Here is a 27,371-nt window from a genome sequence, read left to right as displayed (position 1 = left end):
TCCATTCCAGTCCCCGTGGCCGCACCAAGACCAGCGGCCACCTGGGAGCTCGCGGCAGGTCCCTCGGTCCAAGGCACAAGAGCGTCTCATGGAAAGGGCCCCCCACACCCAACACTGAGGCCTGGGGTTCAAGGGGCTCCTCAGACTCAGGGCCCAGCCAGCCAGCTCTGGGCACGGCCGGAGGAGGCCCCAACCCTCTGCACATGCCCAGTCTCTCAGGACATCACAAGAGCCTGGGGCTTGCTTTTTAATAAAAAAAGTTAGCTATTCCTTTATTCCTTCAAACATCCCAATTTATGCCCGAGGGCCAGCCAACCCCTGTGGTCACACGGTCCCTGCTGGCGGAGCCTCCCCAGCCTTCAGCTGCTTTGGCTGTTTCTCCGGAAGCATTGGTGCGGGGCTCTCTGGGTGGGTGGGCTCGCCAGGGTCCAGCACAGCTCCTGCCTCCTGGAACACAGAGATGCCTGGATGGTGGGGACCCCCAGACCCCACAGACGGCACTGCAGGGCAAGAAGCACAGGCGGACACCATGCCCCAAGGGGGGCAAAGAACCAGGCTGGCTGCCCACCTGCATCCCGTGCAGGGACCTGCTGAGGGCGGGCCTGGGAGCCTCGGTGACTTCTCATGGGACATCCCCCACTGCCAGCATCCCCTCTGTGGACCCCTCTGCCCTAGTCCCAGACCTAGGACCTCTCCAGGCATAGCCCCCACCGTGCTCAGAGGAGCCGACTTCTACCTCTGGGAACTTGCGGACCTGGACGTCCTTCCCTCCGTGGGATCTCCACCCCATGAACTCAACTAATCTGTGCTGAGTGCCTACTTGGTGCCTGCCACCCGCACCCTGAGGCCCCAGCAGCACCGACCACCTTACTGCCTGCGTGGGTGCACATTCATGCCCCTGCTGACACTTATAAACCACGTCAAGTGTAGACAGGACAGTGCCATCAACACAGACGGGTGCTAGGACTGTGGCGCTGCCTCAAGCCATGGATAGCATCTCTGAGCAGCTGACCACTGACCAGAAGAGACATGATTGGAATAAGGGAAGAGCCTTACAGAGAAGAAAGATAAACAGCACAGCAGTGCAAAGGCCCTGAGGCACATGCATGCTAGCAAGCAGGAAGCACCACAGCCGAAGGCGTGGAACCCAGTGGCAAAGGGGGGTTAGATGGCCCACCCCAGGGCCTCCAAGACCCCAGAGGCCTGTATATACCCACACCCAACCTAACACCATCACACTTGATAGGAGCTCCAAAGGGCCAGCCTACTCTGCATCTGGACAGCTATTGGCTCCCACACACCCAGAGCATGGCCACAGGGAAGGCCCGTGCTTACCCTGTGCTCACACCAGCCGCCTCCTCTTCCGGGCGTGCCAGGAATGCCGAGTTCTCAGCACATCAAGGTTGTCAAAACTGTCTAGGCAGGAAGAGTCAGAGCCCTGCCCAGGGTCTGGGGCTCCCTGTAACAGAACCCAGGCACAAAAGGACAAGAGTGACTCCCCAGCAGAACACGCCAGGGAGGAAGCTGTGTCCTGACGCCACAGCACCAGGGACACACGGCTCCCCAGACCTGTCCCTGTGGAGACATGGTGGCTTGTGGATGAACAGAGGCCACAGAACTGTAGATGTGTCCCCCTCCCCGGGCATCCCCACCTGGGGACTCCAATTCCCTTGGTGACGCCAGAGCCAGCGTCCCATGTCCTGGTTCTCCTAGCCAGGCCAGCGGGGCAGCGCCGAGGAACACAGGTGGCTGCCCGTGGAGAGCCTGCAGGCAGGACAAGGGACAGGAGCTCTCCTTCCCACAGCCCCAGCCCCAAGCCCCCTCTGCTGTCCTGACGGCACAAAGGTTGAGTCCTAGCTGGGGACGGGCCACCAGTGGCAGGAGACCCCACAGCCTCCCTGACGTGACACACAGTGAGAGGATGTAGCTCCCCTGCTGGCCCCAGGAACAGGGTCAGAGGACACCTCGCCAGAAGCCCCAGGGCCACAGCTTCCCGTGTTTATCAGGCTTTTTGCCAGGGATTAAGGAAAGCAGTTTGCTTCCATGGCTCAGAAAGCTCTTCTGGAGTACACGGTGCCAGAGCTGGCAGCTGGAAGGATCTCGGTGTTCCCAGACACGCAGAGCCACCTCTGCAGAGCTGGTGCCCCAGTGGAGGGTCTGTGTGCACATGGGGTGCCGGGGCCCAAAATAGCCTGCTCCCTCGGGCGAGGCTACGTGGTGGGGGCCCCAAGAGGGGCTGAGGGGCTAGAGAGCTTCCTTCCTCTGTTTTCCACGCTGGCCTCAGGGCCTCATCTGCAGACTGTGCAGACCTGGAGTCAGCTTCCTCCTCCTCAGCAACCCACGGGCCAGGACTCCCCTGACGGGGTGTGGGCACTGCCGCCGGTGGGGGGGGGGCGCTCTGTGCCCACGGCCACCTACCTGAGGGGGGAGAGAGACCGCCGGCCCTGCCTGAGGAGCGCCTGCAGAGAAGCCATCTGTGAGCTCCAGCTCCCCCAGGTCACCCTCGCTCTCGGGCTCAGCCCTTGTGGCCACGGACAGGGTGGTGGGGACGCCGTGTGGAGACAGGGTGGCCAGGAGTGCGGGGAGGGTGAAAGTGGCCAGGAAGCGGGCCTTCAGCAGCAGGTAGGCCGGGCTGTCCCGGAGCTGCCAGTGCACCTGTCCCAGTGAGGCCTGCAGGGCTCCAGCCGCCCCGCTGGACGTGAGGGAGGCGGCTCTCCGCTCCAAGGCCTTCTTGTGGAGCAGGAGTCCAGACAAGGCCCGGAGGCTGTACAAGGCGGGGGGCTGGTAGGGCAGCCTGGTCCCTAGTGGGGGCACACACACCCCCTGCTGTCCCCTCAGCCACTCCCGCACGGCTGCCTCGCTCTCCTGGGACAGGAGGTCCAGGTCCAGGGTACCCCTCTCAGCCCCAGGCCGGGGTGGGGGCAGCCTTTCCAGGCCCAGAGGCCCTGTGAGTCCCCCTGGCCCTGGGGACCCCGAGGTCCCTCCTGGGCCACTCCCAGGGCCAGTGCCTGCTTGCAGAGGTGGCCGGTTCCATGAGGGGGGTCTTGCTTCAGGGCGATCAGCTGTAATGGTCGTCTGAGAGGGTATCCTGGGCACGGCTATTTCCCTGGCCACTTGGGCCTCTCCAGGGAAGGAAGATCCCCCATGGGCACGGGACCCGTCACCGCCCACTTCCACAGAACTCTGGGATTGGCAGAACCTCGGAAGGGTCGAGAGGTCTGTCCTAGAGGGAGGATCTGAGCCTGTGTCCACACTGGCTAGGGGCTGCCAAGGGTGGCTCAGCCCAGGGGGCCTGGGGCCCTGGCCCGCCTGTATCCCAGGCAGGGTGGTCAGCAGAGGCACTGACAGTCCTTTGGGGTCAGAGGTACCTGCTGGCCCAGGAAGGCCCACCACGGCTGGCACTGGGAGCAGTCCCTGGGCTGTGAGCACCCAGGTGACAGGCAGAGGGGTGCTGGCTGCCACGTGTGGCCCGCCCTTGTGCGTGGCCAGAGCTGGCGTCAGGCCGAGGGGCTGGACAGGCAGCTGAACGGGGCTGGGGCTGGCAGGGAGGAAGAGTGGCACCTCCGGCAGGCCCTGCTTCCGGGATGCGGCGGGGGCCTGAGACTGTCCCAGGCCGCCCTGATGGCTGCTCATGAGGACCTGGCTGGGAACCGGAGCTCCGCAGGCCGCAGGAGCAGCCTCTGTGGAGGCCAGGCTGCGGGCCCCGACGGGCAGGGTGGAGGGCTGCTTGTCCTCAGCTGATGCGTTTAGTCCCACGGCTGCAGGGTTAGGGGTCGCCTCTGGGAGACGGGGCTGGAGCACCAGTGGCGAGGAGAGCAGCAGCTGTGGCGGGAGAGCCACAGTGCGTACGGTGGCCTTCCTGGCCCGGGCCTCTCGAAGCCGCTTCTCCCGCAGCAGCTCGGAGACAGTCTTGGGCTTGGGGCGGGGGCCACACAGAGCCGGCAGGGGCGCCTGCGTACTGGACTCGGCATGGCAGGGCCGCAAGCCCCTGCTCCCTTTTTGGCTGGTGCTCTGCCTTACAGCTTCCTGCGCTGGCGGATTCCGGAGGCCGCGGCCTGCAGGGGACACAGGACACGTGCAGGTGAGCTCCATGTGAGTGGACCGTGGACAGGCCTCCCCGATGTCCCAGCGGAGGGCCCGCAGGGAGGGTGGGCGGCTGCTGGGGGCCCAGAGCAGGAGCCTTGGAGTCTCATCCGCACGTTCCCAGACCTCCCGGAGCTCCTGCCGTGGCCAGGGCAGCAGGGCCCGCTGGGCACCGGCCAGCTCAGACCGCACATGGGTGGGGGCCTTCAGTAGCTCCAACACGACTGCTGGGCACCACCACCCGCCTCACGGGGTCTCCCCAGGCCCCAGACCCTTGCACGATGCTGCTGGCGTGCGGAGGCTGGTGGCGGCCCGGACACCCGGGGTTGGCTTATGTGCAAGGAAGGAGCTTGGGCAGCTGCCTCGCCGGCTCCTGGCAGGCGTGCTACTGTTCCTGCCGTGGGACTTGGACAAGACCTGTCACCGAGGCCACAGCTGTGCTGCTCAGAGCCCGAGACACAACGCCCCTTCCCACTAGGTTAGGTGCTGAAGACAAGAGCAGCGACAGACGGTACCTGCGGCGTCCTGCGACGGCGACATCTGAAACACAAGAGCCAGCGCTTTGGGAAGTCCCAGGCCCAGGCCCACTTCTCCACCCGCAGCAAGACCCTCCTCCTGCCCTCAGCTACAGTGGGAGCGGGGCCCCAGGCACCAAGGCGGGCCTCCCTCCCTCCCCACATCCTCTTACAGGAACCACCGGCTGAGCTCATCATGGTGGGGTCAGGGCTGTGTGGTCTGAGGGAGAAGCAGGGGCCTGGCTCTCCAGGCAGAACTCGGGGGCTCTGGGGCCTAGATGGGGCTCCAAAGGGCCAACCCGGTCATTCTGTCATTCCCTTCAGTTGTGACTAGAACCAGGTACACGGCCTCTCGCTGACAGACCGCACGCCCGGCGTCCCACCCCAGCAGGGCCGATGCCCAGAGCAGTGCCCAAGGGCTTGGAGGCCTCCACGCAGGGACGACGCAGTACCAGCGCGGGCTCTGCTCCTGTGGACATGTCGTGAAGCCCTCAGGACTCCAGGCAGACAGGGAGACCCCTTCCAGGGGGGCTGGCACGAGGGGGCCAAGAGCCAGCAGGGCTGCTCTCAGGGACTGGCCCAGCCTCTAGGGAAGCCGAGAACACGTCCCACCTCTTACTTCCTGGTGCTGGGAAAGGGAGGAAGGGGTGACGCAAGCCAGGTGAGCCTGTGTCCGGTGCTCACCCCTGCTCCTCACCTGCAGCAGCCCAGGCGCTGGGTCCTGAGTGCCAGTCTGGAGCAGGGCCGGAGTCTGGGCCTTCCTCTCCCGAACGACCTCCATGCAGCCAGCAGTATCGATCTGGAGCAACTGAGGGATGCGTGTGATGCGCGCATGGCACATGCCGGACTAGAGCCCGTCCCCCTTCCCCGTCCAGGACTGAGATGATGAGGGCGTCTGCAATTGAACTTGAGCCTGCTCTGACCACTGCTCGGGGCAGGTCCGGAGGCTGGCACAGCCCCTCAAGACCACGACCCCTTCGCTCAGCCCCTGCCTGGCCTCAGGGCCTGGGGGCATCGGAGCAGAGCTCCCACCGGGCTGGGGTGTTCGTCCCCCAAGCTTCCATTTACACACTCCCCAGCACCCTGTCGCTTCTCAAGATAGAGTTTAACTGATGGTGGTAGGGACAGCGCTGCCCCTTCCCCAGGGACCAGCCTGCCAAGCGTCACAGGCCACTGAAAGACCCTTTCAAGGCTCTGAACCTTCAGAGAGTTAGACCTCAAGAAGTGGGCCCACCTTCACCTGAGGAAGGCTCTGCCTTACGGGACTCCTCACCTGGATAAAGAGGGTGAACGCAGGGGTGCTCGCCAGCCGGGCGTCCTCCAACTGCTTCCTGATGCCATCGGCTGAGGAAACAAGGGCACGCATGTGTGGTTAGCAAGGCCCCTCTTCTCGGGCCCCAAAAAACCCTGCATCCATCTGTCACCACGCTCAGCTGGAAGGAAGGGCAGGAGCCCGGAGAGAAGGCTGGCCCTGAGTGGCCTTCGGAGCCCCCCAACACCGAGAACATGACCAGCTCTCCAGAAACCTGCACGCAGGCACCGTGCACCCAAGCCCCGAGAAGACCCTAGCTAAGGCCCGAATGCTGGTCACTCTCAGACCATCTCCCCTGGGCTAGTCAGGTTGGAGACAAAACCCAATCAGCTCTCCAAGGGGACCTCCCCATGCAACCCCCTGCCCCAGCCGAGCGACCCTCCATCTGCCCTGTGTTTCCCCACTCCCGGGCCCCACAGGAGGCTCTCAGCGGAGCCCAGGGGCAGTACCTCGGGTGTGTACGGTGGCAGGCCTCCGGGGAGAGCACGGCAGGACGACGTCACCCACCCATGGGCTCACGGCCATCAGAAGTTGACGCTCAAGGAGTCTCCTCTGTAGGGCATGTCCCCGCCACCGCCGCCTGCTCCCAATCGTCCTGTGCCACAGCTGCCGTACAGGGGGCCCGGCCACACCGTCACTGGCGCTGGTCCCCAGGGATGAGCTGAGCAGGCACGGCTGCCTCAGTTTCTCCTGAGTAAGGAAGAGAGACACCTGGGCTTCCCTGCCAGGCTTGGCTCCCGGACTGCCTATGCCACGCCCCCTTCTCCCTGGACTGGGGAGGGGCCCTGGGCCGCCAGGGCAGTGGCGGTGGGGAACAGCCCCTACCAGCGTCTGGCGCGGGCGGGCTGTGCTGGCCCTGAGCGCCTGCAGCACGGTCTCCAGCGGCACCTTCAGCAGACGACTCCCGCTCTGATGGACAGATGGCGTGAGGCTGGGCCCGTGGGGAGCACAGGGCTGCAGGGCAGCATGCACACCCCTGCACCCAGATCCCAGCGTGGAGTGGTGGGAAGTGTCCTGAAGCAAGGTGGCCTCGGCGGGTCCCAAAGGCCCGGCACCCACGTGCCTGCTGGGTGCGGCTGCAGCCATCACCGGCGGAGCCCCCTGCTCCTCCAGCTGGCGCCCCTTGCCGATGGCACCACGGGAGCCTGATGGTCACAGACGTGGCAGAGAAGCCACGCACAGCAGGGACTGGTGCAGACACTCTGTCCAGACGCCTGGACAGCCTGCCGTCCCCTCAGGCGCCACCGAGGGGAGTCCCCGACCTCTCCCAGCACACGCAGCCCGCTCGCCACACCCCTGCGCGCAGCTGGGGCCAGGCAGGCAGCCAGGGCTCCGACGCGGCGGACACCGACCGGACAGGCGCACGCGGGGCCAGACAAGGTGGGCCCACGCAACTGGACACCAGGACCCTGCACCGGGGAGGTGTCTGGCCTTTTACAAGCCAGGAGGACCCCCTCTGCCGGCTGCCCCTGCCCTGCCCTGCCGCTGCTCAGGGACAGGTGCATCAGAAACGGCTCAAAGTCCATGGGCCCACCAGGCAGTACCCTCAGCAGCTCTCCTGCTCGGCTTGTAAAGCAAACCCATGGGGAAACAGAGGCGGCTGCTCTGGACATGATTCTCCTGAGACAGCCAGAAGCGAGCGCTCTATCGAGCCAGGACAGGTGTCCGCTCTGCCGCGCCCAGGACGGCCACCGACGTGAGGTCAGACCAGCCTGCGGTGCCTTGCCTCCAGCGTCGCGACCCCAGAGCAGCAAGGTGGGACGCAGCACCAGGGACCACGGCCTACCTTGTCTGCTGGCTCCTCTGAGTTTGAGACGTGAGTGTCCGCTGAGTCTGGGCACCCGATGCCTCTCGTGCTGGTGCTGTGGGTCCCAGAGGGAGTGTCTGCCTGGCCCGCCTCCTCGGTGGGGCGACTGGCTCTGCTGTTCTCCTGAGCCTCGCTGGAGCCCCGGGGGGGGCGGGGAGAGGCAGCACGGCGTCCTGGCCAGCCCTGGGCTCCCCCTCCACACGGCTCACTGGTGCTCTGCCTGGCAGGCACCCACAGGTCCATGTCTGGCACGGTGTGCTGAGCCGATGGGAGCTCCTGTCCACCCGCCCGGGCCTCCGGGGCTTCCTCTGGCTCCGAGTCCTCACTGTCCCTGCTGCTGCCGCCGCTGCCTCCACCCTCGCCACCGCTGTCCCCGCTGCTGCTGTCCCCACTGCTGGAGCTCCACCGCACGCTGCGAAGAGGCCTCCGTCTCCTCCTCCCCCGACTCTGCTTCTTCTGTGGGGAAAGGCTACTTGGAGGCCTCGGCTGCCCAGGGCTCACGGACCAGGGGTAACCGGCAGGCAGGCTAGCCCTTTGGGGAGAGAGCCCAAGCAGGCTGGGACACGATGCACTGGCAGTACAGGCCCCCTGGCCCCTGACTGCCTTGAGGGGACAGTAGCTGTCGGGAAAGGCCAGGGTTCTCTGCCCTCGGCTTCCGGGAAGAAAAGATGCCAGGACCGGAAACCAAATGTCCCTCCTCCTCTCCCCACTCGGCAGTGATGTTGGCCCCACAGGTGACAGGACTTTCGGACGGACTTTGATAGAGACGCACCCTGACCATGATCTTCCACTTGCTCAGACACTGGGAGCCCGTCCGGTGGGGCAGCTCAGACGCTATCCTTGCCCAATGACCTACAAAGCACAACAACGTGGAAGTTGCTTCCCACGGTCTTTGACAAGTTCACAGCCTGAGTGAGAGGCTCTTCTCGCACGCGTGCTGTCTCTGTTCAAGGCCTGCGTCGCGTTCCCTGAGAACGAACGCCCGCAGCGCACGGCTCCCCGCGGGAGAGCAGTTTCCGAACCGCGGCGCACAGTGAGGCCTTTGGAAAGAGTCTAGGGAACACACGACGAGAGGGAAGAATCCATCTGCGTTTATGTGAAGACGGCCCCTGCCTGTCTGCCACACCCCGGCGTCTACACCAAACGCTGCAAATTATTCTCTTCCCGACAGCGCAGGCGGGAGAACACCGGTGCCTTGTTGTTAGGGCAGTGGGACGCTGTGCCAGTCAGGATTCCGTGTGTGCCTGAACCCAGCAACCCCACACCTCGGGGCTGTTCCTAAGGAAATGCCGCAGACAACGAGCACTCAGGCCGGCTCTGGAGCCGAAATGAGAAACCACGGGAAATGCGCATCAGCGGCTGGGTAGCTCAGGCCGCTCCGGGGTCTTCCTCAGGAAGACAGGATGCGCTGTCGACAACAGCGGGAAGGCACAGGATGCGTGAAGACGGAAGGTTCACAATGGACGACGCAACGCTACGTCGTAAAGCGGGAGACAGCGGAACCCGTGAGCTCACACCGAATGACTCAGCTTTATGAAGCTGCCCCAGAAACGGGCCCAGAGTGGGTCGGGCAGGCGTGTGCAGCCATCTCTAGGGGAGGAGTGGAGCCAAGGCGCTCCTGAACCTTCCATCCCGACCACGCATCAGCGCACAAGGGGGAAGAGCCGCTGCCCCAAGCTGGGGAGACGCTGGGGACAGGGAGGGGGCTGGCGTCGCCACGAGCCGCGCTCCTGGGGGCTCCAGGCGGCAGGCCCAGGACTCACCGACGCCGTGCTTGTCGATCAGCTCGAGCAGCTTCCCCTCCTCACTTGCGGCCCACCGGCCCTTCTTCAAGCCAGCCTGCAGCCGCCGCACGTACCTGGGAGCAGCAACAACACGGGGGCATTTTGGGCGCCACGATGCCCTCCTGCGGCTGTCCCCGTTCCCACGGCCGTCCCCGTGCCGGCAAGGGCTCCGGGACCCGGCACCAAAAGCTCAGGACTGAACAGAAAATTCAGATGAACTGAATTCCATCAACATTAAAACCTTTTCAGGGGCACCTGGGTGGCTCAGTGGGTTAAGCCTCTGCCTTCGGCTCAGGTCATGATCTCAGGGTCCTGGGATCGAGCCCCGCGTCAGGCTCCCTGCTCAGCAGGGAGCCTGCTTCCCTTCCTCTCTCTCTCTGCCTGCCTCTCTGCCTACTTGTGATCTCTGTCAAATAAATAAATAAAGTCTTTAAAAAAAAAAAACAAAAAACCTTTTCAGCGTGTCTACAGGACGTCATCGGGAAAACCACGCCGATGTGGCTTTGGATGAGGGACTTGTAGCCAAGCACGTCTCCGTGCACACAAAGCCACGACACACGGACAACGTGCTTTCGTGACCAGGTGGGACGGCATAAATGGACGTTTCTCCAGAGTAGACATGCAAAGGGCCGGTCCACACACCAACGCTCAAGGCCAGGGGCCACCAACAGAAGCCACTGAGATGCCACCTGCCACCCTGCACCAGCTGGAGCTGCCGGGGGTGCTGAGCTCCCGGAGCCTCCCGTGGGGACACCGCTGTGGGAGACCAGGGCAGCCCTGTGTGTCCTGGAAACCCCACTTGCAGGTGCACACCCAGGAGTGACCAGCATGCCCGTCCACACAGATGCTTGTGCACATGCTCATGTTGCCAAGGTGCGCCCACAGGGGGAGCGTCAGGCCTTTGTCGTCCACGTATCTTTTTGATCCTCTCTACACCCGACGTGGGGCTCGAACCCACGGCCCCAAGATCAGGAGTCGCACATCCCACTGACCGCGCCAACCAGGAGCCCGCCCTGGGTTTCATCGTTAAGGCTGAGCGGTCCCCTGCCGTCTGTCCAGCGTGAGCGCAACTCTTGTTGCTGACTTGCCCCCCCCACTAACAGACACCCCGTTCCCGCGTGTGGCCGCTGTGAGCGGTGCGGCTCTAACCGTACACAGGCAGATGCCCGGTTCCAGCGGCCGTGTGGCGGCTCAGCCAGCTCCCCCAGGAAGCTCACGCTGTCCTCCATGGGTGCGGCTCTGCACCCTCGTCTACACCCGCCCCCTGGCGCGGTCTTAAAGCACCCGTCCCGAGGCGCGCAAGGTGCCAGCTCGCTGCTGCTCTGGTGTTTCCGCAGCGACTGAGGCCGCCGAGCCCGGTCTCCTGTGCGCTCCGGAGAAGGCCCGGTTTGAGCCCTTAACTGTTTGTCGTTGGGAAACAGCATTTCCCTGGGGCTGGTCACACGCTCTGAAGGTGCCTGGGGTGATAGCCGCACAGCTCACTGACGACAGTGACCCCCGGACCACACCCCTCGCAGGAACGTGTCATATGACACGTGGACTATGTCCTTAGGAACCGTTATAAAAAGCCAGGCTGAGGAAAGGAGGTTGCCCAGGCAGCCTTCCAGAGACCCTGCAGTCAGGGATCTGGAAAACAAACTTGAGCCACAGGCTCAGGGGAACGTCCCTGGGCCACCGTGGCTTGTGCCTGTACAAAAGCCTGGTTCGAAAAAACAGGGATCCTGCCTCCCGACCAGCCACCCTGGGTACGCAGCGCTCTCACGACCACCCCAGCCTCCACCAACAGACCATCCGGGGCCATAGACGGCTCGCCCACCCTCCTGGTCTCCCCGGAAGCGACCCCAGCAAGGCCTCCCTCCTCAGCGAGGTCCAACTCACCGGTCTCGGCACTGGGCATCGCTCCTACCTGGCACCTCTTCCCGGATTTTAAACCAGTCCTGCTGCCCGTACTTGGCAACTGCCTGAAGCAGCTTCTGCAAGATAGGATGGCAAACACGTGAGCCTCTGCAGGCCACTGCGAGCTCCCCGGGCCGCGTCAGTCCGTTTTGGCAGGGACGGCGGGTGCTAGGCTCCCATCCTGGGGGACGGCTCCCCTTGGCTTCTTTGGCCGTCCACTTACCGCATCTTCCTCGGGGGCCCAGAACCCCTTCTTCAGGCTGGGGTCCAAGCTCTTGGTCCACCGATAGATGAGCTGCATGGAGTCCCTCCCTTCCATGTAGTAGACAACTGGGGACAGAGGGGACCCGCGGTGCAGAGGGTGGGTGACCCTGGACGTCCCCCTCCAGCCCCACCAGCCGGTCGCGACCGCGCTGCCTCCGCCCAGACGGGGCCTCGGGTTGGGGGTGGGAGCGGCCCTGCGAGCCGCAGCAGGGGCCCAGGTGGCAGGGCCCGGGCGGGCACTCACTCCTCCGGTAGGGGATGTGGCTGCCGACGCGCATCTCCCGGATGAGCTGGGCGAGCAGGCGGTCCTCCTCGCGCGTCCACTCCTTGCGCTTCAGGGCCTCGTTGTGCTGCTGGTACTGCTGCAGACACTGGAAGGCGCTGCGGTTGGTCTTCCCGAGGCCCCAGAGCAAAGCAGAGTGGGCGTCACTGGCGCGCACCCCGCAGAGCAGTGAGCTAGCTGCTCCCATCAGACCCCGCGGGGACCGCGGAGGGCCTGAGGCCAGAAGGCCACAAAGCACCCAGTCTGCGCGCTCACAGGCACACAGCGCGTCCTGAAAGCCCGTGACGCTGCACCCACGGGGCCCCAAAGCGACACTGGGCTCCTCAGGGGGAACGGCCCGGTCTGCAGCTGTGGGCGGAGCCTCCCGCAGAGCACGTGCCTCTGACGCCGCGAGGGGCTGCGCTGCTGCCCTAAGCTGGGCCCCGACCAGCCTTCCTGAAGCCTCCATCGAGAGCGGCTGAGTGGTGCCTGCATGTTGGAGGGGCGGACACCGTCCTAGGAGAGCTCCGGGGAGGACTGCAGCCCGGGTCCCATAAGCACACCCGCTCGGCTCGTGAGCCGCCGGCGTCCACAGCAGATGTGGGACCCAAGCCTGTCCCCTCACTCGTGCCCCGACGGGAAAACAGTGCCTCGATTTGAACTCTTTTCTCCTAAAGAAAACCCTCGGGGTGCAGAGAACACCTACGGCCGGACACGTGCAGCCTGCCGGCCCAGGAGCTTTGGGTGTGGGGACGCCTCTTAGGACACGATGCCAAGAGCGCGGTCCTGGAAAGACCAGGGCAGCTGGCCGTCACGAAGACAGAGACCTGCTGGCCGCGGAAGACAAGGTCAGGGCAGCGAGAAGACGAGGCGCGGAGAGAAAAAACCACGGAAGCCTGTGATTCCAAACGCGCAGAACGGTCTTTAAAACTCATCCGAAAACAACGAAAAATAAACCAAAAGTCTCTACGGGCATCAGGCCAGCAATGACATGGGGGCGAGAACGAAAGCGTCACGTGTTCGGCAACACGGAGACGCAGACGCGAATGTGACGCTGCCACGCGCCCGTGAGGACGGTCCCATCTGGAGCCCGGACGCCGCCACACGCCGGGGACGACACAGGGCAGCAGGACCCTTGTTTGTGGCTGGGGGTCATGGCATGGGGCGGCCACTGTGGAGGACAGAACCAGACGTCCTCTCAGCACGCGGCGGCTCCCCGGCGTTTACCCGGAGCAGCCGAACACTCACGTCCCCGCAAACGCCTGCGCACAGACCTCAACAGCAGCTTCCCAGCCACCAGATCCCAAGCATGACCAGCACGCCCTCAGCGGGAGGAGGGACACAGCGAGGTCCGTGCAGAAAACAGCGTGTTATTAGCGCTAAAGCAGCACGAGCGGCCAGGCCAGGAGAGGCCCCGGAGGCACCTGCACTCCTGAGAGGACGGGGCCGTCCAGACGGGCCACACGTGGCACGACCCCGGCTCCGGGCCATCCCGGGAGAGGCCGGCGGGGCACCCGAGTGTGTGAGGCCGCCCCGTAGATGCATGTCCCGTGCCCTGCCCACACCACGCAGGGCACCCTGCCCGCAGGACAGCCCCGCCCGCCACGGCTGGCTTCAGGTGCCGGCGCGCAGCATAGGCCCATCCCGGGTTAGACGGAAGCACCGTTCCGGCAGGGACGCCGATGGCGGGGGCGACGGACATACGGGAGGCTCTGTGCCTTCCTCTCCGTTTACTGCGAACCAACATGGTTCTCAACCAACGCGCTAAATAAAACCCCGGAAACTAAAAAAGACTAAAAGCGCTTTTAAGCCCGACTTGCTGAGGGCACACAGCCTAAGCGTGTGTACGCCAGCTTCCTCAGCGGCTCCGCGTGCGGAGCGTGGCCAGCAGACACGGGTGGGGGTGGGGGGACCGTGCCTTTCTGATGCCGGCACGGCGCTCTGGCCGAGCGGCTCTATGGACTGAGCTCAGCAGGTCAGAGAGACCATCTGCGCCCCCTTGGAGTCTACACTGGTCTCTAGCTTCGGTTCAGTTTGGCTCGGTTCATGGCGATTGTGGGCCTGTCCGCGGCAGCGATCGGCTCAGACGCGGGCTACACCCCTCAGCCTCGCAGGCCGCGCGCCGCTCAAACCCAAACCAGGGCACAACCCGAGGAGCCCCGAGACGCGTGAGCGCGTGCGAGAGAAGCACCTCCCTACGCTAAGGCCTACAGAGGCAGCGACAGGCACAGCCGTTCTCAGCGCGGCGAGCCTCCAACACCTGCACGGCGGGGACAGGCCGAGCGAAGCCCTCGGTCCTCACCTTGGAAACAGCCCAAGAGCCCAGAGAAATCCGGGCAAAGCGTTCCTCTCAGAACCCGTCGGAACCAACTCCTGAGCTGCATAGATACGAGGCAGGCTCCAGAAGGAAGCCAGAGACAGGCCTTGGGAAGGAGGGGAGGGCAGGGGAGCACTCGGAGACGGAGGCTGAGGAACCGTAAGCTTCCAGAGACTCGGCCCAGAGGGCGGTGGAGAGGCTGTCCTCCCGCAGCCAACCCTCAAGAGCAGCAGGATAAGAAACCGGCGAGCTCCCAGCGCTGGGCTGTGGCCCGTGGCCCCCCCAAGCCTGCCCAGCCTCCCAGACCTGCACCCGGGGCCCCTCCAGTCCTCACCCCCAGCTCCTTGGCGATCTCCTGCCACTGCAGGTGGCCGTGCTGGGCTGCAAGGGCCTTGAGCCGGTCCACCTCCCGCCCGCTCCAGTCCTCCTTGTTGATGCTCGGGTGCTCCCAGTTCTGCCAGAACTTCCGGATCTCCTCCGCGCCACGGCCACCCTCGAACTGCACCGGCAGAGAAACCCAACCTGTAGGGGCCGTCGCTCACGGACAGCTGGCGGCTCAGCACCCGGGAAGACGTGGGATCCCCATCCAGGTTGCCAGGACTCACACAGCCAGAAGTGGGGGCTCGGCTCCAAGCATAAAGCCTGAACCTTCCCACTCGTCCGTCTCAGAAAAGGCAGCACACCCCAGGGGGGCGGCCCAACGTGCGGCTGCCCAGACGTCTCGCGGCAGTTGCGGCCACCGGGGACACAGCCCGACTACCTGAATCTGACCTTGCCGATCCCAGCCCCTGCCCTCAGCTGCCAGGATGGCCGTGAGCCATCAGCCCAGTGTTGCCCCGACTTACGTTAACATTGGAAATCTTCTCCCAGTCGTGGCTGTCCAGCCTGTTCCCCAGCAAGGCCTCCTCTGGGAGTTGCCTGGTGGAAGGGACAGGCTGCCAGGGTCATGCCAGGCCTTCCGCACCTCTCCCCAGGCCACACCCTCCCCGTAAGACCCAGCTCACCGGATCTCCTGGACCTCCCTCTCTGCCTCCTTGCTCTGCTTCTCCAGGACCTGCCGCTCTGCCTCGCTTGTCACCCTACTCCGTTTCTGGTGCAAGTACTCAAGCCTATGGGGCAGGCAGACACACCAGGGTCACCCACGTCACGGCCGCACTCTGGGGGGTGGGGTGGGCGTGCTGGGGCCAGCGTGGCTTCCCCGAGGACCCCAGCACGCGTGTCCCTGCACAGGATAAAGCCATGTGTCAGGGAGCAGATGCCAAAGCCTGGCTCCGACCCCAAGCAGGAAACCGCCCACGGGCAGCAGCGACACTCCGTCTCCCGGCTGTCACGATGGTCGCAGCAGACACAGACAGCGATGACTACTGGTCCAGCGTCCCAACTGCCCGCCTTGGGCCCGGTATGCAGGGAGGTGTTCTGCGGGCGGCCTGGCGACAAGCCAAAGCCTACTTAAGTCTGTGGTCGCCCCTTCTGGAGGCCAGGGAGGAGGAAACCATCCCTGAAAACAAATCCTGACCCACACATCAAGCCGTGACACCAGAGGCAGCTCCTGGGACCCCTGGCCCAGCCACAGGTGCATGTGATGTGGTCACATGGTGTCACACCAGCACAACATAAAAAGGCCGTCTCGCGAACGATCCGCGTTCAGACCAGAGGAACTGCCCCAGCAGCACGACTGAACGCGGCCACTGGGCCTGCCTGGTTCTCGCACACCCGACCTCGAGCCCAGGTGCCTCTGTGGGGGAAAGTCCCAGGGATCAGCGCCTCTCCTGCTGCAAGTGGAGGGACGCGGCCACACCGAGTAGCTGTCACAAAGCGTCCAGCCCGGACTGCCCCCACTCGCCGGGGAGGCTGCCCCCACTCACCGGCCGCAGCTGTGCTCAAACTTACTTCAGTAACTTGGGCTGAAGCAGGCGCTGCAGGCGGTCGCTGACCACCGACCTTCGGAGCAAGGCCTTTTCCCAGTTCTTCCCTGACAAGACACGACGACGACGTCAGCAGCGCCTTCCCCTACCCTGATGCGAGGGTGTGGTGGGCACACAACCAGGCCAGGACCACAGGGCTGGCGGGGGGCCGGCTGCGGGCAGGGGGCCCTCTGCCCAATGAGCTGGACGCCTTGGCCCGAGCAAACAGCTGGGCCCCTGGGGCTGGGCTTTCAGAAGGGGAGACCAGACGGTGAGCCGTAGGGATGGGGGTCCCCACGTGGCGTGAGCCAGGCAGGGGCTTTGAGGCGCCAGTCCCAGGGGTCGGGGCGCGAAGGAGCCCACAGAACCGCAGGAGGGCGTCTGAGGAGAGGCAGGGCTGTGGCGCTGAGGCCCAGCCCGCGCACGTACATTTAGTCACCAGGAGCTCCTCAAAAGCCTTGATGCCCTGGGCGGCCTTCTCCCGCGTCTCTTCGTTGGCAGGAGGCCCCTGCCCGATAAAGCACTGTCACGTCGTGGCCAGGATCCGGGTACGTTCACCTTACGGGCCGAGCACGTCACTCTGGGCCCCACTAGGACTCTGGAGCCTTTCCCTCGGCCTCCTCGAGCAGCTCGGCCACGTGGGAGGCCAGGCACCAGACACCTGGGCCCAGAGCTGCTCCCTGGGGAGTGTCTGGGGGCCGAGAGGCGTGTGGGGCGCGCTCGGCAGCTCCACAGGACCTTGCTACCAGGCCGGCACGACTGGGCCAAGCTGCCCCGCCCATGGTGCCACCTCTTATGGAAACGTCCTCGGGGATGATCTGTGAAGCTGAGGTTAGCAGGCCACGCTCCAGGGCCGGAGACCCTTTCACCGCCGGCAACCGAAAAGAGTTCAAAGAGACCAGAGCGCATCATCCTGGACAGTCCCAGGAATTCCCAACACCCACAGGAGGTGTGGAGACGAGAGCTCCTTCCCACACAGCCTGCTGCCCACCCCCAACCTCCCTGATGAGAGCAGGGCCCCCGCCACTCACCACTCCGGTCACCCTGTCCTTGAAATACGGCTTCATGAAGTGCCCTATGTACAGACTCGGGGGCAGGCTCTTGCCATCCTTCGTCTTGGAGCCTTTGGACCCTGCCAAGTCACACAGGATCTCCTCCTGTGGCAGATACAAGGGGCCCTCTGGGGTCAGGCGGCAGCGACTCCCTTTGTGGATGAGGGGACCTGGGCAGTCAGGGAGCAGAGCTCAAAGCCCTGGTTCTGGGGTGTCTGGCCAGGGGGGTTCTTAGGGCCTGGCCCTGTCCTACCTGCTGCTCTCGGTTCTGGGCCAGCAGGAGGCTGACCTCCGCCAGCCTCTCCTGGATGACCTCCTGGTAGACCATGTTCAACTGCAGGCAGGTCTCTGGGTCTTCGGGCAGGGTCTTGTCCTTGGGGTCATCCTCACCGTTGCTGGCCTCACCCCACTGCTCCTCTTCCTGGTTATGGGGGGAAACTGCTGCTGAGGAAGGAGGCACACAGACGCCACCCCGACCCCCCAGCCCGCGACCCAGGGCAGCACAACGAGAATCTGAGCTCATGCTCTGGTCCCGGGACCAGCAGGAGACCCCCGATGTGGGACTGTGTCCAGCGCGTGCCCATTCCATAACTTCAGACAGAGGAAAGAAACATCTGGGAATACGTCTCGGGCGGGAATGCACGAGGAGCCTCTTTACCGTCCTCTTTCCACAACAGACGTTTCTACAGCACTCAAGGCTCAGAACAGGCTCGTGTGCCCTTGTCACCACCAGGGAACAACACGTGTGAGGATGGCCAGCAAGACCTTCGGGCGAGGAACTACAGTAAATCTACGCCAGGGACACTATCCCGCCGTTAAAAACTGAAATTAATTCTGCACCTACTGCCTTCGTGAGAGAACACGCAACAATCTGTAAAAATTCTCCAAATTAACGTGCAATCCTAAAACAAACAAAAATAGCACTAAAAACCGACCTGACCGCGGGACTATGTGCCAGGCACCGTCCTGGGACTGACTTGTGCTGTGACTGCCCCACTGCCTGCTGGAAACTGGAGCACAGACGAGCAAGTCACAGGGGCCAGACCCAGGCGGCAAGCACGCCCGAAACCTTCCACGTGTGGCGCCACGCCCACGCACACACGCATCAGGAAGCTCGGCAGAGCCAGGAGACGTGAACACCGAGCCTCAGACGAAGGTCATCCTGGAGCAATTTCAATTTTGGTGACAAATACTTGCGGACACGTCACCGGCAATAACAAAGACACGGAAAACCTGAAACGTGCTCTGAGCACCCCCCCTTGGTCTTGGGTACGCTGGTAGGGGTGGCGTCTGCATCGGTAGGCACCACAGCCAGCTCAGGCCAGTAGTTACCGAGCCTGGGGATCCCGCAGCCTCTGAGTCCTCGTCTGGCAGCGAATCTGTGGGAACACAAACACACTGTGCAGCTGATGGTGACGGGAGCCCACAGCCACCCCAGAAACGACCCGCAGGTGCAGCACAGGGTCGCCTCCTGATGGCCACCGGCAGGGGAAGGGCTGAAGAGCCTCGGGACGGAAGTGCACCTACGTCCCCAGCAGCCAGCGGCTGAGCGCTATTCACCGACAGGCAAGACGGGCCCCGAACCGAGGGCAGGGTCAGCCAGAGAGGGCAGACGCGCCAGGACCACGCGGGGAGCCCTTGCAGGATCCGGCCCTGTCCCAGGGGTGCTGCAGTTAGTGGGGGCAGGGGCAGGGTTGAGGCCCTGGAGGAGTCGGAAACTCTGCGGAACAGTCTCAGAGCTGCCCCCGAGGCTGGGAAGAGGCCCGAGGGCCCAGTTTCTCCTAGACCCTGACCCCGCGAGCAGGTTCCCAAGCAGAGCTGTGCGAGGGGCCTCCGGGCCCAGGGAAGCACCGAGGACAGCACGTGGGGGTGGCTCTCAGCTGTCCGGCATGATAGCCGCTGACAAGCTGAGCTCTGCAACCTTCCGACCGCTGAGGAGGACAGCCGGCCGCCCTCACCGGACAGCGCGCTCACTCCCAGCCCTCTGAGGACGAGCGCCAACGGCCACCTCGGGGAGTAAAGGCCGACGTCAGCGCGGCCGAGCACTGCACTGGCCTGGAGGGGACCAGAGAGAGCTCACCTGCATCGGAATCCAAGCCCAGGCCGGATGCTGAGACGCCCACTCCGACGCCCGAGGAGCTGGGGTCCAGGATCCGCTCGAGCTCTGCAATCTCCTTCGCTATCTTCTCTCTTTCCGAGTCGACATCCATGACCTCGACCTGCCACGGGCACAGTCCCCAGCACTTCAGAGACCCGCCCTTCACACATGCCGGCGGGGGGGACAAAAAAACCCGACCAGAGCAGGCAGTTCGGGCGGGGTGGGGGGCCTGGACCGCGGCTGGACGCCCCCACACCCCACAAGCACCCGCTGCCGGCTCCCTGGGCGCTGAGGCCATGTGGACGCGGCCGGCCCGCTCAGAGGCTGTGGCCAGCGGGCGGCAGGGGCGCGGACACCGGGAGGGCCACAGAGCCCGTCTTCCCGCGGCCGCACGGGCACCGGGGCCGACACGGCAGGCTCCGGACGCCGGGTCACCAGAGCACACGGGCGAGGCCCCGGCGCGCAGCACAGGTACCCCGGGGACACGCGGAAGGGCCCCCGCACCCATAGGGCGCCCGCGGGACCTGCTCCTTGAAGCAGCGCCCGTGCGGGGGGCCGGGCAGGGAGGAGGGTCCCGCGGCTTCACGAGCGCGTTCCGACCCAGGAGCCGGGGGCCAGGGAGCCCGACCGGCCGTGAGCCCAGCTGCCGCCTCCGCCGCGGCGCGACAGTGGCCCCGGCTCCGTGCTTCCCGCCCCGCCCGGGCCCCTCCCCGGCGACGACCCCGCCGGCCTCACCGCCGACCTCGTCCTCCGCCGCGCCACCGCCCCTCACTCATCCGGCGACCGCGAGACCGGAAGTCCCGCCCCGCGCCCACAGCGCGGGGCACGCCGGGCCGGGGCCGGGAAGTGCTGCCCCCGCGCGGCCGCCCTCGGGACTGCGGAGCGCCGGGCCGGGGCGGGGATGGTGGGCGGGGCTGGACCTCCGCCTCTTCCCCTCGCAGTGACCTCCGCGTCGGCTGACTCCGCTCGTCTCTGCTTGTGCTAATTCTATCCGGGTCTGTTGTTCGCTCCGGCGAGCAAAGCGGACAAGTGCTCCGCACCGCGGCGGCCAGAGCCGGAGCCCGCCTCAGCACCCACCCCCAACCCCGGGGCCCCGCGCGGACCTCTAGGCCGTCGGGGGGCGGCCCGAGCCCGGGGCGGCCCGCCTGCAGTGGCTCCTCCTGGGGGCGTGTGCTGGGCGGGAGCGGGGACAGGGCAGGGGCGCCACTCCCCTCCACCCCCGTCTGAGGGGCGTCTCCGGGGCTCAGCCAGGTCCGCTGGAAACCGGGAGTGCGCCTTCCCCTGGTGGACAGAGCAGGGTCAGGGTCAGGGTCAGGGACGCCCCGGAGAGCCAGACTGGACGAACGGGCCGCCGTTTGACGCTGGAAGTCCTGAGGCGGCGCTGGCCGTGCGCACAAGTGGGTAAGCCTCCGGCTGGGAGCACTACGGGAGGAAGCTCCGCGCTTCCCGCGGCCCCTCTGCCTGCCCTTGCAGGGGGCAGAGGTCAGGGCCGCCTTTTCATAGCGCCCCAACCCCTTGCACACCCAGAAGAGAACCTCTCCCTAGCACTTTGCCCCTGACGCCAGAGCCGAGAACCCACTTCTCCGCGGCAGGCTGGAGCCTGGACTGTGATGTTTAAAAAAGTTCAGGCGCGTGACTGAAGGATGCTCTGCCACGAGGTTCCAACGGTGCCCACTCCCAAAATACGCAGCTCTGGCATCTGGTGTGTGGGCCACCGTGGTCAGGCCCGGGCAGCGTGGTGTCAGTCTAGCCGTGACCCCACAGGCCACGGATTAATGCTTAATTTATCAGCACAAATCACCCCCTACGACAAGATGCATGCCCTGAAGTCAGAGGACAATACCATGCTTCTCAAGCATAAAGACCTGGTTAAGTCACAAAAAAAGGAACAGTTCATAGGAGTTTTACGATTTATTAAATAGAAAAGATGTCAATTTGAACAGGAGGGAAAAGGGAAATTTATTTAGAAAAATAACATCTACAGAAAAATAGGCAAGAAGGCACGTAGTGCATGTTCTGCCTGCCATCTGTGGCAAAGCAGTTGGAAAGGCACCATGGAGGGCCTTGTGCCAACACAGGGAGGCTCTGCACTCTGAACTCCTGAAGCCTAAATGTCATGATATAAACCCCCTTGAAACACATATCAAAACCCTCCAGCCAAAGCACTTTTTCAAACCCGCCCCATGGCACAGAGGTGCACTTAGATGGCCGCATACAGTGGCCCGCCTGGGTGACCCAGGGCCCCCGCATGGGGCATCCGCGCTCAGGTCTCCCACGGCAGGCACGCCCACAAGAGTGGACTCCGAGCCGCAGGTGCCCCAAGGGAGGTTGCAGGGCCCTAGGTCTTCGGAAGCAGCTACTGACCGCAGTTGCCCTGCTTTCTCTCCTGTCGAAATTAAGAATGAGCAATTGACTTATCTTATAATTAACATTCCAGAATGACAACGGAAGACACTCATTGCAGAACTGTGGTTTTTCAGGTTTAGTAACTTCAAAAAATCACTGGCTTTTATAGAAATGTCTTCTGATAGAGCATTAGTCTGGGAAGTAGCGGGAGCTCGAGCCCCCAGAAGAGCTGCGGAGAAGCCGGTGCGGCGCTCACACAGGGGCTGCTTCTCCCTGCAGAGGCTGCTCACACTTCACAGGTCATGAAATTAGCAGGTCATGATAAACAGCTTTACTACGGGTGAGCACGACGTATTTGAAGACACAACGGCATTTCCAAATCTGGTGAGCAGAGACGTCCGGCTATGAGCGAGGCTATGGCCTAGAAGCACGTCAGGGTTCTCAAGACTCCTCATCTTTAATTTCAGAAATTCTGTCTATAGATTTAAGGATTTCAGCAACAAGATTCAACGTTTCAGCTCCCGAAACCAGCTGCCTGAAATGGAAATGTGGCTGTTACGGGCCCGCTACCACGACTCTCTGATGACATCCCGACAGAGGCCAGAAAGAAGCCCCCGGCGGGGAAGCAGACTCCGGCGGCCGCCGCTCCTCCCCAGAGGGCCCGGCCCCAGGGCAGGCAGATGGGGCACCCAAGGGGAGCGACCGCAGCGGCCATCTCCGGGGCGTCTCCGACGAACTCATCTGCTTCTTACCACGAGAGGGAAACACTGTTATTCCTCTCCGTGCAGAACAGAAGTATCCAGCAGGTGACAGAGCTGGGACTCCGACCTGTGTGAGGTCAGCGCTCTGGTAAAAACCGCTTACCTCGCAGATGGTCCGAGTGCCTGCTAGCCGGGCACACGCAGTGCCACCTCAAGGTGAACAGCGCCAACAAGTGCACGTCTGCTCCCAGAGCCCTGTCCGCTATGCCTGGTGTGGTCGTGCTTTCAAACACCGAGCTGAGGACCCTGCTCCTCCCAGGCCCGCTGGCCGTCTCAGCCTCAAACCCGCCTGTGCCCAAGGCCCTTAGCGCCCCCGCGCTCACTTTATCGAGGAGTGGGCATTGTTCATGACGACACGGAGGTTCTGCAAGGCCACGTCGGTGTTCTGCTTGACCACCGCCAGGCTGGCGCCCTGGCCGGAGCGCAAGGCTTCATTCTCACGCTTGAAGTTGGACGCCTGTGCCTGCGGTGGTGAAAAGCAGCGAAGCAGTTTCGCGGCCACAGCCTCGGCACAGGCAGTGAGGGGACACGGGCTGGCCCCTGAGGCAGGCGTCCCCTGGGCGGGCTCCCTGGAGACCCGGGCTTCCCCCGTCCTTGGGTCCACCCTCAGCACTCCTCCACAGAGCCAGGAAGTTCATGCGGGGCCCCATGCCGTCCTGGACAATGCAGCCCGTGCCCAGCACCCTGCCGCCGAGCAGAGCGAACGGGGCCGGGAGGACCGGGCAGGGGGAGAGCCAGTGCTGCTGGGGAGGCTCCCAGATCCTGTGCCCACGCTGGCCACGCACCTGGAGCAAACTGATCTCCTGTTTCAGCTTCATGACGTGATTTTCTGCCTTCATAGCCCGTTTCTGTCCCGACAAAAAAGAAACAAACAAGCACCGGCACCATGTAACGCGGCAAGACGCGGAAACAGAGTGAAGGTGGCCCTCTGCCCCCACCCAGGGGCCTCCGGCTCGCACCGTGAGGAGCCCCTCCCGGCGCTGCACCTCTGAGGGCTGGCGGTGGAGGAGGGGACACACCCCTGCGCGCCCTCCCGGCCCCTGTACCGTCATCAGCTCCAGGTTCCGCTCCACCTGTTGGACCACAGACTCCAGGTCGTGGTAGTCACTTTCCTCCTTGATCATTTTCGCTTCCAGCTTTCGCTCCAGTGTCCTCACCCTGGGGACAAAGACCAGGCTGTCGATCACCCACGCAGCTCACTGTCCGAATGCGTCTGAGAGGCGGCTGGGTGGGGCGGGCGGCTGACCACCATGAGGCCAGCGACCCATGGCTCTGCCGCTCTCAGCAAGCGCAGCTGGTGGGGGCGCGGCGTCGGGTCCAAGCTTTCACTCAGAACACGAGGAGCATGTGTGACACGGGTGACCCGCGGACAGGGAAAGCCGAGCGTGGTCCCGCCCCGGCGCCCCGTCCCGGACAGCAGACGGACGGGCGCACTCGCCGGCATTCTGGAGGCAGTGCTGACTTGGGGCGCACGTACATTTCTGTTTGAGTCTCAGAGAAGCTCTGGACCTCTGTCAGCTTTCTTCTCAGCTTCGAGTTTTCATCTTTCAACTGCAGAGGAAGAAAACCCCTATTAGAAACTCTGTGTCTCACTCAAATGGAGGCTGCATTTCTGCAAAGGGACTGTGCAACTTCTTGATAAGCTAATATTCTGGAGAGAAGGAGAACCAGGAGTGGAGAGCTCTCCCTTTAAAGGCCTAGGGTCACGGACGCGCATTTTACTCCTGACCTCCTTTTAAGTGATAATCTCTCCTATAAATGTTTCTTCTACTCGGAACACAGCAAGACATCCTTGAGCGGACGCCTGAAGCGGACTCTTTCCTGAGGGGGGGACCTGGGAGGGTCTCTGAGGCTCCTGCCCCAGCCGGGCCGCAGCTCACTGCCCCGCACACAGCTCTGCCGGTGGCACGGCGCGCGGGGAAGCTGTCAATGCGGGGTGTCGCACAGGGCGCACCGCAGACCATCTGGTCCTTGGTGCCAAGACCCCAGGCCACCGAGGCTACCGGGAGGCTCCAGGTCGTCTGCGAATTCGCCACTCGGACACGCGGCGCCACTCGGAGTCCCTCACTTACTGCTTCGTAGCTAATCTGCAGTGTCCGGAGATGCCTGTCTCCCAGGGACTCTCCATGGGCCGCGAAGTCCGTGCTGGGGCTCCCTGGCGGAGAGGCACGAGACTCAGAGTCGCTCAGCGTCCACGGGGGGAGGGTCTCGGGCCCCACCAGCTCCGATGGGGTGGAGAAAAAGGAGATGTATGTGCTGCAGGGCGATGTGCTGGCGGCGACCCCTGAGGGGCGGGTCTGCTCCACAGTGGACGGCAAGTAGGCTCCGTTCCACCCGTCGTCCTCATCCTCGTCTTCATCCTCGTCCAGAAGATCGCCAGCCCCCGTGGGGTCTTCAAAAAATGGCTGCTGATATTCCAGGCCATACCCCACGGTCTGGGAGGTCGGGGAGTTGCGGCCAAGTCCCAGTGTGTGTCTCGTGGCTTCCTAAAGAAAACAGCCGGAGGCACAGCTCAGACCCAGAAGCTGCTGGAAGCCTGTCTTCCGAGGGGCTGGCAGTGGAAAGAACAGCCCCGTCCTGTCTACCAGGAAAGAGAAGAGCCGGGAAGGGTCCCGGAAGATTCTCCACCCGAGTTTCCCGTCGGCGTTAGCCGCCGGCTCCCTGTGCCCCCCCAGCTCCTGCAGCGTCTCCCACGTCGGAAGAGAGATGTCCTCTGGATGTTTCTCTGTGTACAGTCACCGCAGACGACGCCTTGGATCTACCTTTGAATAAATTCTGTTGTTGCCTGGATCCTCTCCTGACAAGCTGAGGTTCTTGGTTTTTAGAAACTCTTTAAAGGAGAACGGATTGGCCTCTGCAACGTCTTCAAGTTTATCGTCTGAAACAGTATGACACGACACAATTGCAAAAAGTCTCCCAAAAGTAATCGAAAAGAAACTTCCCCGTTAATTTTTTTAGAACACAACCACATCTAAAATCGGGACTGCCACCCTCCTCATCCCACCAGAATTCAGCGACGCTAGGACATGAAAAACCTAGCCAATAAAACAGCTGTCCTTCCGCATTCCGAACTTCCTTCCCGGGGTGCCTGGCTGGCTCAGGCAGTAGGACCAGTGACTCTTCACGTTGGGGTATGAGTTCGAGCCCCGATTCGGGGGTAGAGTTTTAGTTAAGAATTCCCCTTCCCACTTCCAACATCCCCCCCCCCTCGCTCCTGCTCCTTGCTGCCCATGGAGACCACTCCCACGGACTCAGGTAGTTGCCCTGGGGTATAACCATGCTGGGGGCTGTCCAGGAGCTCCAACAGCGCAGCCAGCTTGAGGAACCCTGCTCCACCTCTATCCCTTTCCCTGCTCACCCATTCTTCCTTCCTTTCTCTCTTTCCCTGCTTCCCGCTCTCCCCATCTCTAACCAGCAATGACCATCTGAGCCCAGGAGCCAACCTTGTGTAAAGCTGACTCCCGTTTTTCTAGCCCGTGCTGCCTCTTCAGACCCCTGTGGTGTGCCTTCCCACTTCTCTCTCGCCCTGCACATCAGGCTCATCTGTCCTTGTAGCCACGCCTTTTCTACACTGGGGTTAAGACTGAGTCTGCGGGACTCCTCCGCCACTTGGCACACTAATTACGCGCTGTCAGCCCGACAATCTGCCGTGAGGCACCTGTGCGGCACTTTGCACTGGGCAGAGGAAAAACGAGAGGACGGCCCAACCACCCTACCTCCAAAATGTGTCTCTTGGGCTCCTGGCACACCTTGCTTAGTACATTTCCCCTTTCCGTAGCCAAAATCTGCAAAGAGATGTCATCGCCTTAACGTGATCACAGAGGCCTCTGTGACAACTGCTTTTCAACACAGGGTCTCTGTCGCAGTGACTGCCACAGGCCGGGGAACTGCTCAAACACAAGCCCCCGGCTCCTGCTGGTGGAGACGCTGTGGCTTCCGTGGGCCCCGGCATGTGTGATTCAGAAAAAGCTCCCAGTAAGCTCGGATGACCAGTGTGGCTGCATGTGTCCTCCTCTGCCTTGCGATGCCTTCTGAATACACCTTCACAGACTGCCACTCTCCTATGACGACCCAATGAGACCCCACCTAAAGGCTCGCCCCTCACCCTGGGCGCCCTGCCGCAGGGCTGCTCCAGGCAGAGTAACCCCGGACTAAAGCTGGACACTGTCCCATGTCCCCCCACATCTCCTGGAAAAAGGCGGTGGTTGACAGTGCTCCCCAAGGTGTACCTCTCTCTCGGCACTTACCATCCTACACTGGAAGGGTGTGTGCGGGGAGAGGCCGCTCTGCACCCGCACCCCCAGGGGCCCGCACTCAGCGGCACTGGGCGCCCAACGCTGGGTCGGGAGCCAGCTGGCCTCCGGCGAGTCCCTACGGGCCAGCGGGCGGGGGGCTCCCTGAGGCTGGCGTCTCACCTGTGTCTCCCACGGAAGCTAGCACCGGGCTGGGCACATAGCACATAAACGTCGGCCGAATGCCGAGGAAGTGGGAGTCCAGGCCCCCGCCACGGGGGCGCTCACAGTCTAGCTGGGGCAGACAGGACCGGCGCTCAGAGAACGCGGGGGCTGCAACAACAACGACAGCGATTGGCCGCGCGGCCCGCCTCACCTGCAGCCCGGTCCGGCGGGGCGGGGGCGGGGGCGGCCCGGGGGCCCGGCGGGATCGGCCCCGCCGCCCGGCCCGGCCGCTCACCGTCCGGAATGACGAGGCTCCGGGCTCGCGACAGCGGGGGGACGCCCGGGCGGCGCGCGTAGCCCGCCATCGCCGCGGGCCCGGCGGCGCCGGCCTTCCCTAGCCCGGCAGCGGCGGCCCCATGGCCCCGGCTCCGCCCCGGCCGCGGCCCGAGTCGCCCGCCCCCGTCGCCCGCCGCCCGGCCGCCACTCCCAGCCTCTCGCCGCGGCTTCCGCTCCCGGCACCGGAAGCGCGCGCACGAACGCCGCGGGCCGGCGCCGTAGGGGCGGGGCGTCGGG

The 27,371-nt window shown here is 63.9% G+C and overlaps 2 protein-coding genes across 7 annotated transcripts; both read right to left on the bottom strand.

Annotated features, from left to right (window-relative positions):
• Positions 1-200: 200 nt before the first annotated feature.
• Positions 201-20,085, bottom strand: LOC111145683 (small nuclear RNA activating complex polypeptide 4). Of its 4 annotated transcripts, XM_022500781.1 has the most exons (23): positions 19,277-19,853; positions 18,529-18,575; positions 17,450-17,617; positions 17,176-17,301; positions 16,574-16,652; positions 16,131-16,212; positions 15,245-15,349; positions 15,086-15,158; positions 14,575-14,739; positions 11,906-12,053; positions 11,621-11,727; positions 11,380-11,474; positions 9,481-9,575; positions 8,490-8,569; positions 7,697-8,173; positions 6,736-6,819; positions 6,360-6,600; positions 5,872-5,942; positions 5,296-5,406; positions 4,599-4,623; positions 2,419-4,055; positions 1,336-1,459; positions 201-447 (listed from the first exon to the last, which is right to left on the bottom strand). In XM_022500781.1, the coding sequence occupies exons 1-22, from the start codon at positions 19,800-19,802 to the stop codon at positions 1,343-1,345; spliced, it is 4,659 nt and encodes a 1,552-aa protein (XP_022356489.1). In that variant the 5' UTR covers positions 19,803-19,853; the 3' UTR covers positions 201-447; positions 1,336-1,342. The 4 variants fall into 4 exon arrangements, with proteins under 4 accessions (XP_022356489.1, XP_022356490.1, XP_022356491.1 ...); XM_022500782.1 differs by lacking the exon at positions 201-447 and adding an exon at positions 20,030-20,085 and having other exon boundaries at positions 1,392-4,055; positions 19,277-19,415; XM_022500783.1 differs by lacking the exon at positions 201-447 and adding an exon at positions 20,037-20,053 and having other exon boundaries at positions 1,392-4,055; positions 19,277-19,415.
• A 1,144-nt stretch (positions 20,086-21,229) lies between these two features.
• Positions 21,230-27,163, bottom strand: LOC111146294 (serologically defined colon cancer antigen 3). Of its 3 annotated transcripts, XM_022501783.1 has the most exons (10): positions 27,094-27,163; positions 26,817-26,966; positions 26,118-26,186; positions 25,164-25,279; positions 24,474-24,887; positions 23,879-23,952; positions 23,448-23,559; positions 23,187-23,249; positions 22,725-22,864; positions 21,230-22,175 (listed from the first exon to the last, which is right to left on the bottom strand). In XM_022501783.1, the coding sequence occupies exons 1-10, from the start codon at positions 27,161-27,163 to the stop codon at positions 22,082-22,084; spliced, it is 1,302 nt and encodes a 433-aa protein (XP_022357491.1). In that variant the 3' UTR covers positions 21,230-22,081. The 3 variants fall into 3 exon arrangements, with proteins under 3 accessions (XP_022357491.1, XP_022357492.1, XP_022357493.1); XM_022501784.1 differs by lacking the exon at positions 26,118-26,186; XM_022501785.1 differs by lacking the exons at positions 26,118-26,186; positions 26,817-26,966.
• Positions 27,164-27,371: the final 208 nt, after the last annotated feature.

The sequence above is a fragment of the Enhydra lutris genome, unplaced genomic scaffold, assembly GCF_002288905.1.
Source record: "Enhydra lutris kenyoni isolate GAN:26980312 unplaced genomic scaffold, ASM228890v2 scaffoldscaffold13, whole genome shotgun sequence".
Classification (NCBI taxonomy): domain Eukaryota; kingdom Metazoa; phylum Chordata; class Mammalia; order Carnivora; family Mustelidae; genus Enhydra; species Enhydra lutris.
This window is presented reverse-complemented; position numbering and strand designations above follow the sequence as displayed.